This window comes from Paroedura picta, chromosome 1, assembly GCF_049243985.1.
Source record: "Paroedura picta isolate Pp20150507F chromosome 1, Ppicta_v3.0, whole genome shotgun sequence".
In the NCBI taxonomy this organism is placed as follows: Eukaryota; Metazoa; Chordata; class Lepidosauria; order Squamata; family Gekkonidae; genus Paroedura; species Paroedura picta.
Window position 1 is genome coordinate 173871027 of NC_135369.1, and position 18908 is coordinate 173889934.

At 49.9% G+C, this 18908-nt stretch overlaps 3 protein-coding genes across 6 annotated transcripts in view; 2 read left to right on the forward strand and 1 right to left on the reverse strand.

Annotated features, from left to right (window-relative positions):
- COG6 (component of oligomeric golgi complex 6) overlaps positions 1-3363 on the reverse strand; it is a 34115-nt gene extending 30752 nt beyond the window's left edge. For both annotated transcript variants that reach the window (XR_013226887.1, XM_077312583.1), the window contains exon 1: positions 3085-3363. Coding sequence is in view for 1 of the 2 variants with exons in the window: in XM_077312583.1 (XP_077168698.1) it covers positions 3085-3261 (177 nt within the window). In the remaining variant the exon portion in view is untranslated. The remainder of the gene's footprint in view (positions 1-3084) is intronic.
- The window catches only part of FOXO1 (forkhead box O1), a 456870-nt gene that overhangs the window by 192243 nt on the left and 245719 nt on the right, over positions 1-18908 (forward strand). The window lies entirely within an intron of this gene.
- LHFPL6 (LHFPL tetraspan subfamily member 6) overlaps positions 10702-18908 on the forward strand; it is a 33430-nt gene continuing 25223 nt past the window's right edge. Inside the window, exons 1-2 of one of the 2 annotated variants that reach the window (XM_077312394.1) lie at positions 10702-10855; positions 12825-13452. In XM_077312394.1, coding sequence (XP_077168509.1) covers positions 13056-13452 — 397 coding nt within the window. In that variant the 5' untranslated portion in view covers positions 10702-10855; positions 12825-13055. Of the gene's footprint in view, positions 10856-10902; positions 11075-12824; positions 13453-18908 lie in introns of those variants that run through there. The other variant, XM_077312405.1, reaches the window with a different exon arrangement.

An 18908-nucleotide genomic window follows, 5' to 3' on the forward strand; every position in this document is an offset into this window, starting at 1 on the left:
GGATCCTGGCTGGTCCACACTGCAGGAGCACTATGTCTCCCCTCCCCTACGCCTTTTCAAGTTTTCAGCACACAGAAAGGGATCGCCTGGTGCTGAGCAGGATCTGGCCCTCATAACAATTTTCGGACACCTAAATTTTCCTATAAAACGGGGGTCATCAACCCCCGGTCCGCGGCCTGGTACTGGTCCGGAAGGCCACAGTACTGGGCCGCCGGCAGTCGCGCCAGGCCCGGCTAGCTTCTCGCTGCAAGAGGGAGGGGAAGAGGCAGGCGTAGCTGCCGGCACGCCGGTGACACAAAGGTGCATGTGCAATTGCAGCGCATGCACATTTGCACCACTGGTGGCGAAAATGTGCATGCGCAGTTTTCGTGTGTGCGCGTTATTGCCCCCTGGTGGTGAAAACGTGCATGTGCGGCAACTGCGTGTGCACATTTACACACATGCGCAGTGACTGCGCATGCACATTTGTGCGCAGCTGCCGTGCGGCACCCGGGTCATCGGCTCTCCCCTTCCCCCGGAGATGGTCCCTGACCACAGAAAGGTTGGGGACCGCTGCTCTAAAAGGCATCCCATGGCTACTGCAACATATAACTTGGCTCCAAAACTGAAAAGCAACATGAATAAAATGCAACAACAACAACAAAACTGAGGCCAGACACAGCATAATGAAGTCTATTGAAAAGATGTACATACTTTTAACTTTCAAAAGGAGGAGACAGAAAATATCTTCAGATACGATAGCATTGCAGCATGAGTCCTTCTTATAGCTTGTAGTACCGCTAGCTGGTGTGGAAGCTGAATGGCTTGAACAGAGTCACCTGAAACTCAACCCCTGTGGCTGGGGGGGGGCATACCTGGAAGCGCGTTTAGCCATCCTGGCAGGGACGCAACTTAAGACCACACCCCAGGCCAGGGATCTGGGTAAAGGTAAAGGTATCCCCTGTGCAAGCACCAGGTCATGTCTGACCCTTGGGGTGACGCCCTCTAGCATTTTCAATACGGGGTGGTTTGCCAGTGCCTTCCCCAGTCATTACCGTTTACCCCCCAGCAAGCTGGGTACTCATTTTACCAACCTCGGAAGGATGGAAGGCTGAGTCAACCTTGAGCCGGCTGCTGGGATTGAACTCCCAGCCTCATGGGCAAAGCTTTCAGATGGCTGCCTTACCACTCTGCGCCACAAGAGGCTCCCAGGGATCTGGGAGTGATCATTAACTCTGGAGGCACAGGACAAACGAGTAGCTAGCCAGGCATTTTTTCATCTTCACCAGGCTTGGCTACTAGCACCCTATCTGTCCTTTGAACACCTGGCCACTGTGTTCAATGCAACAGTCACCTCCAGAATAGATTTCTGTAACTTGTTCTATGCAGGCCTGCCATTGGGCTTGATCCAGAAATTGCAACTGGTCCAAAATGCAGCTGCTAGGGTCCTCCCAGGAACACTGTGGAAGGCCCATATCCAGCTGGTGCTGAGGCAGCTGCACTGGTTGCCAGTAGCCATCCAGATCCATCCGGATTAAAATTTATACACCGGCGTTCACCAAAAGGTCTCACGGCGGTTCACAATAAAATATAAAATCACAGTAAAATCACATAAAACCCTATAAATACCCTATTATTACAATAAAAATATGGCATTCCATTCTGTAACTCTCCCCACTTTCCCTGCTTGTTAGAGAGGTCAGACGTTAATTCTGTAAGAGAGAGAGGAGAGAAAGACTGGCCGATGGATTAGGGATCCTGGATGGAACCTGGGCTCTGCCCTGGCCTCAACTATACACCTGGCGGAAGAGCTCCATCTTACAGGCCCTGCGGAAAGATAGTAGTTCCGACAGGGCCCTTAGCTCCTCCGGGAGCAAAAGATCTTTTGGTGCTCGTCCACTAGCTTCTCCCCCCCCCCAATAAGCATCTCTAGATTGTAAATGTCATGGATTATGTTTGCAATTGGGAGTTATTCGTTAACAGGTATAACCGGATCTACTGTGAGATTAAGTAAACAACAATTATGGAACCATTTCAAGAATGAATTTTATTCCTGCATTCTTGGTCTAGAGTCAGTTTTGTTAAAGGCATGTAGTGGGTGGCCCCTAGTCAGAGACACATATTAGGTTATGGGGGAGGGGGGAATACACACGGGGAAGTACAATTACATAAATCTAAAAAGTTACAACACTTATGGTCAGATTAACTAAACCACCTGCTTGCTTCAGAAGGACAGGGTACATTATTTGCAGAGCAGATTAATTCAGTGCTGAGAAAGAACCCCCCAAAAGGATGGGCACGTTCAGGAAGGGATTCACTTACGGTTAAGCTAGTTCTCACCAGTACTGGCCAGGAAGTATTGCTAAGCTAGTTCAGCATCCTAAATTCAGGGCTGGAGCTAGAGCATCTGCCAGGCTTTCTTTAAGACCAACCAAGTTTCATTCCAAGTAGATTCAACTGGATTGCCGGATTGGTCTGAAGCAACCAAACAAATTGTGAGCCCAGGAGCACCTTAAAGGCAAGCCAAGTTTCATTCAAGGAAGATTCAGGTGGGTGGCCATGTTGGTCTGAAGCAACAAATTTTGAGTCCAGGGGTACCTTTAAGTACAACCAAGTTTCATTTAAGGTAGATTCAGGTGGATGGCTGGGTTGGTCTGAGCAAATGTATTTATTTATTATATATATATTATATATATCGCTCTCCTCCAGCACAGTTCAAATACAACAGATGGATTAACCAGAGCACCTTTAGGACCAACCAAGTTTTGTTCAAAGTATGAGCTTCCTCAGATCCCATATCATGGAATGGGAAGCATATGCCTCCAAGTCCATCATTACTATGACTTATTGCCGTTGTCATTATCATTTTGCCTGAGAAATACATAAGGAAGCCCCAACCTGGGAGTATGGGGCAGCCACCCCCTGCCAGTGGGGAACTGCAGCGTCCAGCAAGGAAGGAAGCTGGTGGCTGGAAGAGAGAACTGGCGTAGAGAGCCCGCCATCCCTGCCTCCCTGTGCAGAGGAGAAATGGGGCGGCAGGAGGGAGGGCGAGAAGCAGCAGCAGCAGCCGGCCAGCCCGCCTCCCCGCCTCCCCGCCTCACCCACCTTGTCCGCCTCCAGCCGCGTCTCCAGCACTTTGCGGAGCTTGCGCGAGAGCGGGTTGGATCCGGAGGCGCCGCCTGCAGCCTGCGCGGGAGGGAAGCCCCCTGCAGCACCGGAGGCGACCCCAGGCCCGGGGGGCTCGCGCGGCTGCTCTTCCGGCACCGCCACCGCCGCCGCCATTTTTACTCTCCGCCCGGCGTTGGCGTCGGAACCCGGACCAGGAGCGTCGCTGCACCGGGCCCGGCCGTCCCCTCCGCTGGGAGAGAGTGGTTCCGCCCTCCCGGCCTGCGAGGGAAATGCACCGGGGCGGGCGGGCGGGCGGACAAAAGACTCCTTTCTTTCCTTCTGGGTCTGGAAAGCAGAAGCCACGCCTTGTGTGGTCTCGGAAGCACAAAGCATTTTGAATCTGCAAGCTTTCGAAGCGTCCAGCATTCTTAATAGGATCGCCCCTAGATTTTAGGGATGCCAGCCTCCGGGTTTCTCACACTTTTGGAGGCATGATGATTTGATCTTTACAACTCCGTTGCTTTCTGGATTTTCCCATCCCTTGTGCACCCCGCTTATTGTTTTGTTTTGTTTGTTTGTTTGTTTGTTGTAGCCTCCAGTTGTGACCTGGGGATCCCCCGAATTATGGCTTATCTCCAGAGTGCAGGCATTTAAGTTTCCTAGGGGGGGAAATGCTTACTTTGGAGGGTGGAGACAGCAATGGGTAAAACACGAGGCCAACCGACGTTTTACAATAAGAGACGTATACAAGCGGAGAACTTGCTAGTCTTCATCATTTCAAAGTCTTGCTAGTCTTCATCGTTTCTTCTTCAAAGAAGCCTTTCAAAGTGGATGCACGTTCAAAATCCACGGAAGCCTCCTGTTATCTGAGGCACCTGTGCCCGTTAGGGATGTCAGCCTTCAGATGGGACCTGGGAATCCCCAGTATTTACAGCTCATCTCCAAATGACAGGGATCAGTTCCTCTGGAGAAAAGGGATGCTTTGGAGGGTGGACTTAATGGAATTGTATCTCACTGAGGTCTCTGTTATCCCCAGACTCCATCCCCAAATCTCCAGGAATTTTCCAGCTTGGATCTGGCAACCCTATCCCCTATCCCCTGCTGGTGGTCAGTGTGTGGGTCTATGGGCTGGGTGATTTGGTTTTATTCTGAGTTGGGGGCTGGGGGTGGCCTCAGTGGAGAGGTCATCAATCTTCCAGGACTTATCCAGGACCCCATAAGGGCTCATCTGCCCCTGCCAACCTCCCGGTGGGGTAATAGAAAAGGGGGGATGTATACGAAAAGTAGAAGAAGAAGAAGAAGAAGAGTTGGTTCTTATATGCCGCTTTTCCCTACCCAAAGGAGGCTCAAAGCGGCTTACAGTCACCTTCCCATTTCTCTCCCCACAACAGACACCCTGTGGGGTGGGTGAGGCTGAGAGAGCCCTGATATCACTGCCCCGTCAGAACAGTTTTATCAGTGCCGTGGCGAGCCCAAGGTCACCCAGCTGGTTGCATGTGGTTGCATGTACAGAATCGAACCTGGCATGCCAGATTAGAAGTCCACACTCCTAACCACTACACCAAAAAAGTAAAAAACAGCAGTGCAACCATATCCTAGTGTATCAAGAAATCCAAGAGCAATACGAAAAATAACAGAAGTTTTTACTAACCCGTAATGAACAAAATATTTCTTATTTACAAAAGCAGATGAAAACAGAAAGCCAGACACCGAGAGGGGCTGGCTGCTGATTCCGTTTTTCAGCTTGTTGCTTTCACAAGACATTTGCTGTTGTGGTTAGATGAATTCAAAATGGTCCAAGTCACCAAAAATCTCCAAGAATTTCCCATGGGCAACCTGGAAGAATCATAGCTGTAGATCAGGCTTTTGTGAAATCCTGGGGTTTCCTGTCATCCCTAGAACGAGTGGGAGTGGATTAATTTTTAATATTTAAAAAATGTATTAAACATTTATTGGGTGATATGATGTGCCTGGAAGAGGTGGGAAGGGGAGGGGCCGGGGAGGGGCGTGTCCACAGCCATATTTCCTATCCATATTCTGCATGATTGTACTACTCCTGGGGTTTCTCGAAGCCTGAAGAATGTTTCTGGGCTTTCTCGATGGTAAAAATTTTGAGAAAAGCTGACATCATTATCATCACTTCACTAAACATTTATAAAGTTGAACTTGCATGCAGCCAAGTCACTCTTAAATTGCACTCTGCCAATGAGGGCCAATCAGGTCTGACTGCATGTGGACAGCCAGGAAAAGCCTCAAGACTCAAGAAGTGGTTTTCAAGAACATACTGTAGGCCCCCAATTAGCTTGCTGATCTCCATGATGACATTCATTGAACAAAATGGACGGCATAGAGATACTCAGTGAAGAGTTCTAGTTTATCCCAACCCTTCCTTCAAGGATCTCTGTGTCCCCTTCCCTCCTTTCCCGAAATGTTTCCAATTGCCCCGTCTGAAGAAAACAAACTAGGCCCACAGCCTATCTGGCTCCGGCTTCTCAGAGCTGCTCTCCCTCATGTTTCTAACTAGCATTATTGCCTCCATCGGAGAAAGGTGAGGCATTCCCATAATGCTTAGAGGAACAGGACATCAGTTCCCCTCGAACCATTTAGGAAGCTACGAGGCCCCAACGAGGCCGAATAAAAATACAATCATTCTCTCACTCTGATCCAGAAAACAAAATAGCCGTTGGGTTAATAACAGCTGGCTGCTCAATTGTTTCGGTTCCCTGCAGCTCTTGTCACATTCCCCTGCGTCACTGGCTCCCAATCGTTTCGGTATGGTGACCCGCAAATCCCAATTACTTTGCAGGGTGACCCCTTCGAGGTTGTTGGTTCCCTAGGCAAACAAGGACCTTGGCACGTATCTGTTCCAACATTCTGTTTAATATAATGCTAGTCCATGTTTGTGTGAAACCAACAAACATCATGCAAAGGGGGCAGATGTCCCCACCATGTGCCTCAAGCATGAAAAAGAAATGCCGGTTTTTATACCCAGCTTTTCATTACCCAAAGGAACCTCAAAATGGCTTAGAATCGCTTTCCTTTCCTCTCCTCCCAACAGACACTCTCTGTGAGGTAGGTGGGGCTGAGAGAGCTCTGAGAGAACCATGACTAGCCCAAAGTCACCCTTTGAGTCTCAGAGTGGTTTACAATCACCTTCCCTCCCTCCATGACAGACACCCTGTGATGTACTTGGGGCTGAGAAAGCCCTGGCAGAACTGATCTGTGAGAACATCTCTAACCGGGCTGTGACTGCCCCAGGGTCATCAGCTGGCTGCGTGTGGAGGACTGGGGAATCAAACCTAACTCTCCAGATTAGAGGCTCTTAACCACTACACCACACTGGCTCTTCTCTCTCAGCTGGTCCAGAGTTTGAGGAGGAGGTGCACTTGGAGTGCCCTGGGCTGGTGAAGTGGTTAAGAGTGGTGGCTTCTAATGCGGTGAGCAGGGTTTGCTCTCTGTTCCTCCACAGGACTTCTCAGCCATTACCAGGAAATGTCACAGACTGAGCCATCTCCAGTGACATCATGTACTTCTTTATTGACTATCTATCCTGCCTTTCCCAAGAGCTAATGCAGGCGTTATCAGGACACCTGGTCACTCTTTTTACTTTCTTTAATGTTGCCCAATTAATCTCCGTTAAATCTCCATTTAGGAGCATTGTTTTCAGAAGCACCTGGCTCTCCAGGATTGAGTTTTTATTCTTTCTGGGCTTTTTATTCTTTCTCAGCCTGAATAACCCCCCCACACACACACACACACACACACTCTGAACTTCATTCGATTTCCATTTTGATTTAAAGGTAAAGGTATCCCCTGTGCAAGCACCAAGTCATGTCTGACCCTTGGGGTGATGCCCTCCAGCGTTTTCATGGCAGACTCAATACGGGGTGGTTTGCCAGTGCCTTCCCCAGTCATTACCGTTTTACCCCCCCAGCAAGCTGGGTACTCATTTTACCGACCTCGGAAGGATGGAAGGCTGAGTCAACCTTGATCGAACTCCCAGCCTCATGGGCAGAGCTTTCAGACTGCATGTCTGCTGCCTTACCACTCTGCGCCACAAGAGGCTCGTATTTTGATTTAGGGCACTTGAAATATTCCCTCTGCAACATAATCAGGTCCGCAATGACACTATCTTTTCTCTGCAATATCAGAAGTGGATATAACTCGCTACATCTGAGAAAAGTATTCTGAAAGTCCCAGTATTGCAATTGTAGATGTCAGTGTTTTGCCAAATTAACTTCCTTCCCCTTCTCCACACCTCCAGCGCTGACATCTTGTGGTAGTCTGTCGTTTATTGCCAGGGTGTCAATTCAAAGACTGCAGGAAAACAAGGATTTCTGATTAACATTCCCTGACAAGTTTAATTTTTGCCCTCATTTTTAGGATCGTTTTTAAGGGACCAAGCCCATTCTTCCAAATCAGACATTTGCCTTTTGGAGTTTCTCTCCTCTCCTGATGCTGACACTCCACCCCACCCTGCTTGCTCAGGCTGTAGGAAAAGAAAAATAAACAAGCAGGCTCATGCTCCACTTGTCCCTTCCCCTGCTTGACAAAAGGCAGGAAATAAATCACTCTCTAGCCTTGTGCTGCTTCAATGCCTGCTGGAGCTTCACACAATCACCGCTTCCCCCCCACCAATCAAGCGGGAAGGAGAAAGTGACTGGCAATTGGAATATAATACAGTGCAGAAGCTACGGACTTAGACAAATGGTGTCAGGGGAGCCAAAATGCTGGCTGAGCTCTCAGAATGTGGAGGAGTCTCATAAAGAAGAAAAGAAGAGTTGTTTTTTTTTATTCCCCACTGGCTGAAGGGGTCTCAAGGGGACTGACCATTGTCTTCCTTTCTTCTCCCCACAACAGACACCCTGTGAGGTAGGTGAGGCGGAGAGAGCTCTGATATGACTGCTCTGTGAGAACAGCACTATCAGGACTGTGACTAGCCCAAGGTCACCCAGCTGGCTGCATGTGGAGGAGTTGGGAGTTAAACCCAGCTTGCCAGATTAGAAGCTGCTGCTCTTAGCCACTACATCACGCTGGGAAAACCTGTGGGGCATGTCTGGCTTGTCCTTCTGGTTTTGGAAATGCTTAGTAAACTACAGATTATGAGCCTCAAATGGCCAGGTGGGTAGCTGCAGGGAGGTTGTCACCTCCCAGATCTGCTATCTCAGATGACCACTGCACATCACCTTGCCTATTATTTCACCCCGTCACACTAGGCTGACAAACTTGATCTTGGGCAAGGTGCTTTTACAGATACAGCTGTCTAGGCCTATTACAATCTGGCAGAATGGCTTCTGTCACTCTGATGGGTAATCTGTACAAAGTGAGGACGAAGAGCTAGTTTTTGATATCCCACCTTTCACTATCTGAAGGAATCCTAAAGCAGCTTACAAGCCTTTCCCTTCGTCTCCTCACAACAGGCACCCTGTGGGGTAGGTGAGGTTGAGAGAGACAACTGCTCTGTGAGAACAGCTAAAAGAGAACTGTGTCTAGCTCAAGGTTACCAAGCTGGCTACATGTGGAGGAGTGGAGACTTCTTCAGTTTAGAGTCTTCTGCTCTTTAACCACAAAACCACGTTGGCTTTCAAGAAGGAGGGGAGAATAATTTTCTTGGATCTCTTTGGTCTTTCAGGCCATTTCCGCACAAGGAAAATGTTCCTTGATAGCCTTTGCATGTTGGCAGTATATAGAGCCCCCTCTACAAGGCTCTACCAACATCCTGAGGCTGTCCAGTAGCCGGATCACGATTTGGCCATTTTTAACTGGCAATTTCGGGAATCGAGAAAACTGGATTTACCACCCTAAATCATGCAAACCACCAGTGAGCAACCAGTGAGCAACCAGGGATAAGACTGTATGGAGGAGGAAATGTGCCATAGTCTGACCAGCTTTGTCCCGCCCTCAGACCCACCCTCCCTCTCCATTTCCTGCTCTGAATAATTTGTTTTTTAAAAAATTCCACGGTTTGTGTTGCAGAATGACCGCAAACCTATGTTATCAAAGGTGAAATAAAATCATCTTTAAAGTGTCCATGGTCTTTCTGGGGGTCAGGCAGGCAAAATACAACCCGTTTTCTGGACGTGGGGAATGAGCTGGGAAAGGGAGGGGGTGATCGGACTGCCTTCTCTTGATCACAGGGGTCTGAGCATCTTATTTTAAAGCCAACCATTATCACAACATGTTTTTTGGGGGGGCTCCAGGGACCATGGTCAGCATCTCAGAAATCCACTCAGACAGAAATAAACTGCAAAAGAACATGAATTCCAAAAAAAGGGGGGAATCTAAAAAAAAAAAATTCAAGGCTGGGGGAAGGGAGAAAGTTTCAGTCCACAAGATAACTGCTATGCTGTGATTGGTGGCTTGCTGTGATTGATAAGTCAAGGAGCGAAGGGAGAAGTTCAACTTGTTTTCCCTTTTTAGCCTTGTCAGGAGGCAAAAAGCCATGAGAGGGCAGAGGGAAAACGCGAGAAGGCTCTCCCCCTGAGGAGGGCTGCGAACACAATATTTACCATCCAGGAAGGCACTTGCGTAAATGGTCTTAGCACCAGCTTTACAGCAAGATTGTCATATAGTATTTGTCATTCTTCTGTTCAACTGCTGTTCTGGAAGCAAGCAGGGAGGAAGTGTGCTCAAAAAGCAGGAAGTCTCCCATTGAGCCAATCAGGACCATGGAAGAGATACTTTGAAAATCCTCCCAAATTTCCTATTCTATCTATGCTCAGTATACCTCTCCTCCGACGCCCCCTGCAGGACACGCTCTATATTCGGTTCAGCTATGAATGCTGCATACCTTTATGGCCAACAAAGTTTCATTGTGGGTCTGCATGCACACAAATATGTATCCAGAATTAAACTGTTGTTGGCTCAAGATTTCTGGAGTATTAGTTCTCAAGAAGTCTGCCTCCCTTCATCAGACACAAAAGAGTAGAAGACCAGCTGTGCCGAAGGGGGCTATACAGAAGACTTGAAAAAGATGCCAAGGCACAATGCATATTGTAATCCGCTTGGTTGGAGCTTAGGGGAAATGCCTGGGGGCAGAAATAAGGTTTCCAGCTCTCGAAATACCTGGAGACTTTGGGGGTGGAGCTGGGAGTGGGTGGGATTTGGGGCAGGGAGGGACCTCAGTGCAGTCTGATGCCATGGCGTCCACCTTCCAAAGCATTCATTTCCTCCTGGGGGAAATGATCGCTGTATTTGGGAGAGGAGCAATAATTCCAGCCTCGCCCCCCCCCCCGAAATCTTGCATCTGTAGCAAGATTTTTTAAAAAATGACCTCTGGCTTCCTCACTTTGAGGATTTCACAACAGTCTTTGACCATGCACTTTCCCAAGTAGGCCGATCCAGCTGCAAAAGCCTCCCAAAAGTGCATTATCCAATGGGTGCGGAAGGGGCTGCGCGCTTTGAACGCTCAGCGCCCGGGAAAGGCGGAGTATTTAAAACAACAACGGGGGACAAAAAAAGCTTTTGTTTCCCGCCCGAGGCCCCTCCCCGGCCAGGGCCCTGCGGGAGATGCGCTCCTCTCCTGGCCGGCCTTACAAGGCTCCGTCGTGCGCGGCGCCCCCTCCTCCTCCTCCTCCTCCTCCTCTCCCGGGCCGCCAGGGGGCGGGGCTCCGGGGACCGGCCTGGCCCTCCCCCATCCCTCTTCCTCCGGGCTGGAGCGGCGGCGGCGGCTGCAGAGGGGCGTGGAGCCGGCGCTGCTGCGTGCCTCCCTGGCCGGCCGGCCACCCGCCGCCGTGTGCCTTTGGAGGGAGGCCGCCGGGCGGCTCAGGTTCGTGGGCGCCGGCCAGGGGGTCGTGCAGGGCGGATCCCGCTCGCCTGGCCGGGAGGGGCTGCGCTGGCCGGAGCGGCGAAAGGGGGGTGGGCTCGCTTCTCCCCCGCCGCCCGCGTCTTCCTGCCGGGCTCCAGCTGGAACCCGCAGTCCGCTCTCCGGACGCCGGACGGGGCGCGGGGCACAGGCGGGAGGAAACTTGCCTCCAAGTGCGGCCAGGTTGGCGCGGCGGGCGGGCGGGCATGGGAGCCCCATTGCTGGGCGGGAGGGTGGTGTATCCCCCACCCCATTCCCCCCACCCCACCAACCCTATTCCCCGCTTTTCCCCTCCTTGACAGCGCGCCCGCCAGACTTGCGCCCGGCTTCTTCCCTAACAATGCGCTGGCTCGTCCTCCTAACAATGCGCCTTCCCTTCGGTGCGCTCTCTCCGCCGTGGGGCTGCCCCCCCGGACGCCCCGCAGAGGTGCTTCTTGGAGGGGGTGGGTGGGTGGGTTTGGGCTGCCTTTCGGGCAGAGAGCCCCCCCTAGCTTGGAACGGGGCGCGTTTTGCGGCTCTTGGGCCAGGTTCGGTTCTCTCTCAACTTCCTCCTCGGGCTTGGAGCGAGGATCGGTCCTCTGGGCTGTGGGGCATCCGAGCAGCATGTCCTGGGCAGGGCAAGAAGACGCATGACCAGCCGGCCAGAGAGCTCGGCTTCATTGTCCCCCCTGATGGTGCCTGCCATGAAAGTCATATTTTGGCTATTAGCCATTTATTGACCGACAGCCGGTTGCCTCTACAGCAGGCTCTCTGGAAGGTGGCCAACTTCTCAACCCGGCCCCTGTGCCCCTGCCTTTAACAGCTGCGTGAATTGGGGACCATTCCTGGATTTCCCCAGTTTTCTCCAAACTGAAAATTCCAGAGTGTCCCAGTCAATTGGCAACCTAACCAAGCCCGACCTTACCAACATTCGGCCTTGGGGAAGGGGACTTTGAGTTCAAGAGTGAAGCTGGAGTCACTGGAGAGCTGGTGTGTCGTGGTTCAGAGTAGCAGGCTCTGATCTGGAGAACCGGGTTTGAATCCTCCCCTACATGAAGCCTGCTGAATGTTTTAGGTCAGAGGTAGTCAACCTGTGGTCCTCCAGATGTTCATGGATTGCAATTCCCATGAGCCCCTGCCAGCAAATGCTGGTAGGGGTTCATGGGAAATGTAGTCCATGAACATCTGGAGGATCACAGGTTGACTACCTCTGCTTTAGGTGAGGCACAGTTCTCTTGGAGCTCTCTCAGCCCCACCTACCCCACAAGGTACCTCTGTTGGGGAGAGGAAGGGAAGGCGACTGTAAGCAATGTTGAGACTCCTTTGGGTAGAGAAATGTGTGGTATACAACCCAGCTCTTCTACTACTGTGGCTTTGCTCTTGGGCTGTGTGCTCCTCCTGATGCTAACAGAGTAGGTGAGCTTGCTCATCAGCATCTCAGGAAGAGCTCCACTGGTTGATTTTGGCACATCGAACGGCTACCAAAGACACAGGAACAAGCAAACTGTTTTTTTGGGTTATGTGTCCAGGTCAGTGGGCAGATCCAGGTGGGGTCTGTCAGGGCCCTGAGATCTTCCAGGAGCTCATTTCACCAGGACTGAGGTCGTTGTAGGTGCCAGGACTGAGAAGTTGTTACGTTTTTACAACATTTGCCATTTCAGCAGCCCATGGTATCTGATATGCCCTCCTCCAACATCAAAGGAATTGACTTCCTCATCTGTTGCCCACTAAAATTTCATGTCAAATGTATTCGCTCCCATTTCAGCCTCCTTTACTGTATCCTCCAACATAGAAGGTGCAGCTTGCGTGTTTTTCTCTGGTCATGCCGCCTTGTTGAGTAAATTGCCTTATTTGCTGGGTTTGAGCCCTTGGGGAAAACCGTTTACGAGAAACCTTAAACGAAATTTAACGTGTTCTGCTCTCCCCGCCCCCAATTGCTTCTCAATCTTTGCAGCCACCTTTGGTGAGGGACGAAGGATCGAGGGGAAGGAGAGAACTTTCTGCCACGTTTTTAACATCGACGATAGAAGAATCAAACACGATGGGTCTTACGGAAGATTCCGTCGGACGGTGGCATTATCGGGACTAAAAGCCTTGGAGATTTCCTCGTGTCAGTCTTCTACGGGTCCGAACAGCGCACTAAGAAGCAGGTTCTCCAGGCACCTCTTTGCTGCCATTAACAGAAATGACCGGGAAGATGGCCTCTAGTCTCACTTGTACTGGAAAGATCTGGGCGTTCTTTTCCTTCCTCTGTGCCGGGGTGTCCTGCGTGGGGTTCTTCATGCCTTACTGGCTGCTGGGATCTCAGTTGGAGAAGTCGGTGTCGTTCGGCACTTTCCGGAGGTGCTCCTACCCGGTGCGAGACGAGGGCCGCAAGATCACCGTGATGGTGGAGCAGTGTGGACGCTACGCCTCATTCCAGGCCATTCCCAGTGTGGAGTGGAGGATCTGCACCGTGGTGACCGGCCTGGGCTGTGGTCTTCTCCTTCTGGTGGCCCTTACTGCCCTCATGGGATGCTGCGTGACCGAGCTGATCTCCAGGGCTGTGGGCAGGGTAGCCGGAGGCATCCAGTTCTTGGGAGGTGAGTAACTGCAGACTTTTAACCCTGGGAGCCACTTCCTGCCCGTCAGGATGCTCAGTACGTCTGTTGCTCTCTCTACGTTTGCTGCGTTGTTTTGGGAGGGTCAAATTATACGCTCTTGTTAACTTTCCTGCTAGATCTTGCGCTTGCTGTGCGTTATGAATGTATCTAGAGAGGAAAATAACAGTGAAAGAAATGGCTTGAAAATGGCTGTGGTGTCAGTTCCATAATATTGTTGCCATTTGATTTCTGAATTTCCAAATGAACAAGTTTTTCCCCTTTATAGTACTTTCTTGCCGTGGTCAACTCCTGGGCTGGGGCCTTCATGTGGATCATGAACCCCTGTAGAGCTGTCTTTTAAAGTTTGTTTTTATTTTTGATGGTGAAGTGCAGAAGTAGTTTAAGGACTTGCAGGGCCCCTATTACTAGAGCTAGTTTCAGGATTTGGGGGGCCCTAGCAGGCTGCAATTGCAGCGGGAGCAGCCGGACTGGGGGAGGAGGAGCCCCCCACAGTGGAAAGGGGGTGTCACTCCAAGTGCCCTTAAAGAAGGAAAAAGGGGGAGGAGAGAGGCTACAGCCCTGATTCATGGGGCGTGAAGGCACTGTGCGGGGACCCTGGAAGCGTGGGGCCGTAGCACATGTGTTACATGGATAAGCTACCCCTGGTGAAGTGGGGAAGATCTGAGTTGCTAGGGTCTGTGCATGGGGAACAAGAGTGCCACATCTCCTGTTTCTCTTTACGTGCTCAGTCAGGAGAGCTGCAGGACGAGACACAAAGCTCACTCAGTGAAACAGTGTTCCTTCACAGCTCTGACTCTTGACTTGATCCTCACCATGATGCACCTCCTGGTCTTCAGCTTCTATTCGCTGCCCCCAGTTTGTTGTGTATTCTGCCCACTGTCCCGGCTTTGAAACCAGTGAGGTCATAATTATGGCTGGTTCTCTTCCTGTCACATGACTGACGTTGTAGACTTGCAGCTCTTTGAGTCTGGATTGTAGAAGGACTTGAAAACCGTTGTATGTTCCATTGAGTCTTTTGTGTGTGGGTATGAACTGTTTCAGAGTGAGTTTGTTCAGCTCTGTCATATACTCCCCCTCCTCCAATTACGTGCATGGAAAAGCATTTGAGTTTCCATCCAGTTCCAATGTTTACTGGGAAGTAAATCCAAAAAATTTATAGTGAGTTGTTCACTAATCAGTACATTCAGGATGGCCATCTTTAGACTTTGAGAGTGAGCCCCACATGCATTATTCCTCTTCCTTCAAACTGTCACGCAAGGGTGTTAAGTCTTTTCTGCTCTGTACTCCTTTTACCATCCCTGACCATATGGTTTTCATTTTAGCTTTTCCAGTGTTGTGGCAGCAATCCTCAATTCTTTTGTGTTTTTCTCAAGTGTGCTTCCCCCCGCCTTCTGCAGCTGCTATGGAGGAAAACCCACCAGGTCTCTGAAAATGTCCTGGTCTTATGAAAGCTGGTCTTGGACAAGAATCTTGAGGTGTATTTGCAATTGCAGAGCAGGAAAGATCAGTGTTGGCTTGTCAGGAGCTGTATGGTTGCCAGCTTTCTGAAGACATTTTAAAAATATACCCCCTTCCTCTCTCACACATGGACAAGATCTCTGAAGGCAGCTTTGGTGGGGACAGGGTTCTGGTAAATAAAGCTTTCCTTCAGCAAGTAGAGGACAATGATGAAGAAAAGCTGTTTTAGGTGTCCCACTTTTCTCTACCCAAAGGAGTCTCAAAACAGTTTACATTTGCCTTTTCTTTCTCTCCCCCAAAACAGACACCCTGTGAGGAAGATGAGGCTGAGAGAGCCCTGATATTATTGAAGAAGAAAAGTTGATTCTTATATGCCACTTTTCTCTCCCCAAAGGAGTCTCAAAGAGGCTTACAGTCGCCTTCCCTTTCCTCTCCCCACAACAGACACCCTGTGAGGTGGGTGAGGCTGAGAGAGCCCTGATATTCCTGCTCGGTCAGAACAGTGCCGTGGCGAGCCCAAGGTCACCCAGCTGGCTGCATGTGGAAGGGGAGCGGAGAATCAAGCCTGGCTCACCAGATCTGAAGTTGTCACTCCTAACCACTACACCAGGCTGAGAGAGCTCTGAAATAATTGTGACTGGCCCAAGGTCCCCCAGCGAGCAGCTTACAATCAGACTCAAGACACCTTTATTGGTATAATAAATCTCATAGATCAAGGGAGACATGACTAAATTAAAAAAAAAACATCCTGAGTTATTCCATACATTACTAACATCCTGAGTTATTCCATACATTACTAAATTTCTCCCTTCTGAGTTTAGAAATGACAACTGTTTACTCTCAACATATTTCCAAGTACATCAGCAACTTTAACAAGGTTTGTGAGGTCCCCTTCACATGTCATGGATTTTATAATAAGGAACTTTGGTCTACAACTTAAATTTGGATCTGACAAATAATCCTGAATTACAGCTCACTGGTTCAAAAAGGCTTGACAATCTAGTACAATGCAGTAGTCCCCAACTTTTTTATCACCGGGGACCGGTCAACGCTTGAAAATTTTACTTAGGGCCGGGGGATGGGGGTAGTCTTTTGCTGAGGGACATCGCTGCCGCCTGAGCCCCTGCTCCACTTGCTTCCCCACCGGCACCCCTGACTTCCCGCCGCACACTGGGGGGCGCTGCCAGCAGCAGCTGCACAGTGCCATGCTGAGGGGGAGCCCCAGCCATGGCAGCTGTTGGAGAGCACCAAAGATGAGCCGGTGGCAGAGTGGCAGGGCAGCCCCCAAGGCAGCAGCTGGGGAGGAGGACGAGGAGGAGCTGCGGCCCAGTACTAACTGATTCAAAGACCGGTCCCGGTCCCCGGACCGGGGGTTGGGGAAAGCTGGATTAGAGTGTCTGGAACATTACAGCTGTTCAAACAGTACCTTTCTGGTGCAGGAATTTGGTGAAATCTACCCCATGATGCATTTGAAATAAAAGATTACTCTTGCCAATAGACACCTGTGAGGGAGGTGGAGCTGAGAGAGCTTTGAAAGAACAGCTCTAAGAGAACTGTGACTGGCCCAAGGTCACCCAGCTGGCTGCCTGTGGAGGAGTGAGGAATCAAACCTGGTTCTCCAGATTAGAGACTGCTACTCTGGACCACTACACCACACTGGCTCTCTTGTGCCTGCCTGTCACTCAAAATCCCCTTCCCAGCTGATTAAAGTTTGTAAGGAGGCCCTGACAATTTGGGTTTTTTTTTTTTTACTTTGCTCTGTGCTTGAGTACTACACTTAGTTGTATGGTAGATTTTTTCACCATTAGCTGTCAAAGGGTGCCCTTTTGAGAGTTTTCTCTGAACTGCATGTGTGTATTCGGTTTCAGCTCTTTAGATCACAAAAAGGCGTGCTAATATTTTTCTGCATCTGGGCTCGACAGTCATTACAATGACTACCATTCAAGCTCTTAGGGGGTCAAGCTCTTATGGAACAGTGACTGTGACGTTGGATGCTGTGCCACGAGTGCTGTTTGGTGTAGTGGTTAGGAGTGTGGACTTCTAATCTGGCATGCTGGGTTCGATTCTGCACTCCCCCACGTGCAGCCAGCTGGGTGACCTTGGGCTCTCCAGGGCACTGATAAAACTGTTCTGACCGAGCGGGAATATCAGGGCTCTCTCAGCCTCACCTCCCTCGCAGGGTGTCTGTTGTGGGGAGAGGAATGGGAAGGTGACTGTAAGCCGCTTTGAGCCTCCTTCGGGTAGAGAAAAGCGGCATATAAGAACCAACTCTTCTTCTTCAGTAATATCAGGGCTCTCTCAGCCTCACCTCCCTCACAGGGTGTCTGTTGTGGGGAGAGGAATGGGAAGGCGACTGTAAGCCGCTTTGAGCCTCCTTTGGGTAGAGAAAAGCGGCATATAAGAACCAACTCTTCTTCTTCAGTAATATCAGGGCTCTCTCAGCCTCACCTCCCTCACAGGGTGTCTGTTGTGGGGAGAGGAAAGGGAAGGAGAATGTAAGCTGCTTTGAGCCTCCTTCGGGTAGAGAAAAGCAGCATATAAGAACCAACTCTTCTTCTTCAGTAATATCAGGGCTCTCTCAGCCTCACCTCCCTCATGGGCTGTCTGTTGTGGGGAGAGGAATGGGAAGGTGACTGTAAGCCGCTTTGAGCATCCTTCGGGTAGGGAAAAGCGGCATATAAGAACCAACTCTTCTTCTTCTTCTGTGCCAGTATGACAGTTCTGAAATTACATTGCCTGGACCAACAGGGACATGCTCTTTAGAAAGGCACTTAAATTCAAAGGAAGTGGGCTTCATCAACGCAGACGTGACCTTCGTATCACTAAATCATCCATTTTGTTGGCATTATTTGTTTCGTTTCACAAGAATGAAGAGACCTGCAATTCTGGCTAGTCGATATAGTCGCTCATGTATGAACCGAGCGAGGGGTTGTTTTGTTTATGTGGACTTACACATGGTGTTAAGCATCTCCCCCCTCTTGACCTGTTCACTAAATAGCTGGGCTGGCCCAGTTAACATGGCCGCTGTTAAATGTAATCATGCAAATTAGCCCGTATCCTTTGCTCCCTCTTCGGCAGGCTAACCAAGAATAACAAGGGCATCAGCTGTGACGGCCAGTCTCACAGAGGCCTAGTTAAATGCACAGGTGCCCTCTGCGTGAGTCGCTGCCCACAGGCTACCCCAATAACAACAGCACCAATCGGTATGCAGCTTTGTAAAGATCCTGGCAAGATGACGATTTACCCATCACTCCTCTGTGCATTAGGCAGAAGGAACAAAAGCCCTCTGGTAGTATTTCGGAGAGACGGCTTTGAACCATGAGTCATTTTTTCCAGCTTCCCCTCGTGGAAAAGCGCAAAGGAATGAGCATCGGTACAAAATCTATGCCAGTGTGATTATACACAAGATACACACAATCCCCAGTTGTATTTTACAAGTGGGGACTTGCGCAGAATTCTGTGGACTGGGGAAAAGGAAGGGGATTTCTCTAGCATCTTGTGGAAGTGTTGCAGTCAATGTGTGTGTGTGTTTTTTAAATGGCACTAAAATAGCAGAAAGCCTTGGCGTCCTGCTCTTTCATTTCCACTTTATATAGCACGTTTTATATAGCTTTTTTCACAGTCATTCTGCAGACGGAGGTGTGATTTTAAATTGGGAAAAATTTATTGGAGCTCCTGAGGTTGTTTAATCTCATATAGGCATTGCCAGTGCCTTCTAAAAAGTAACCAGTCAAAATCTAGATTGAGTTGCTCTTATAATCTCTTAAAGAGAATGGATGAAGCTACTAAAAATGAACAGTCAACAATCTTTAGAAACTAGCATCGTTCAGGTGTCTCCCTCTCTGCTTGATTGCTTGAGACTGAGGCAGCAGGAGTGACCATGGAAGCAGATCTGATAGGGGGGTCTTTCCACCAGATGAATTAGCAGATGTTCCCACACAAGAGGATTGTCCCTGTAGTTCAGGGGTGGCCAAACT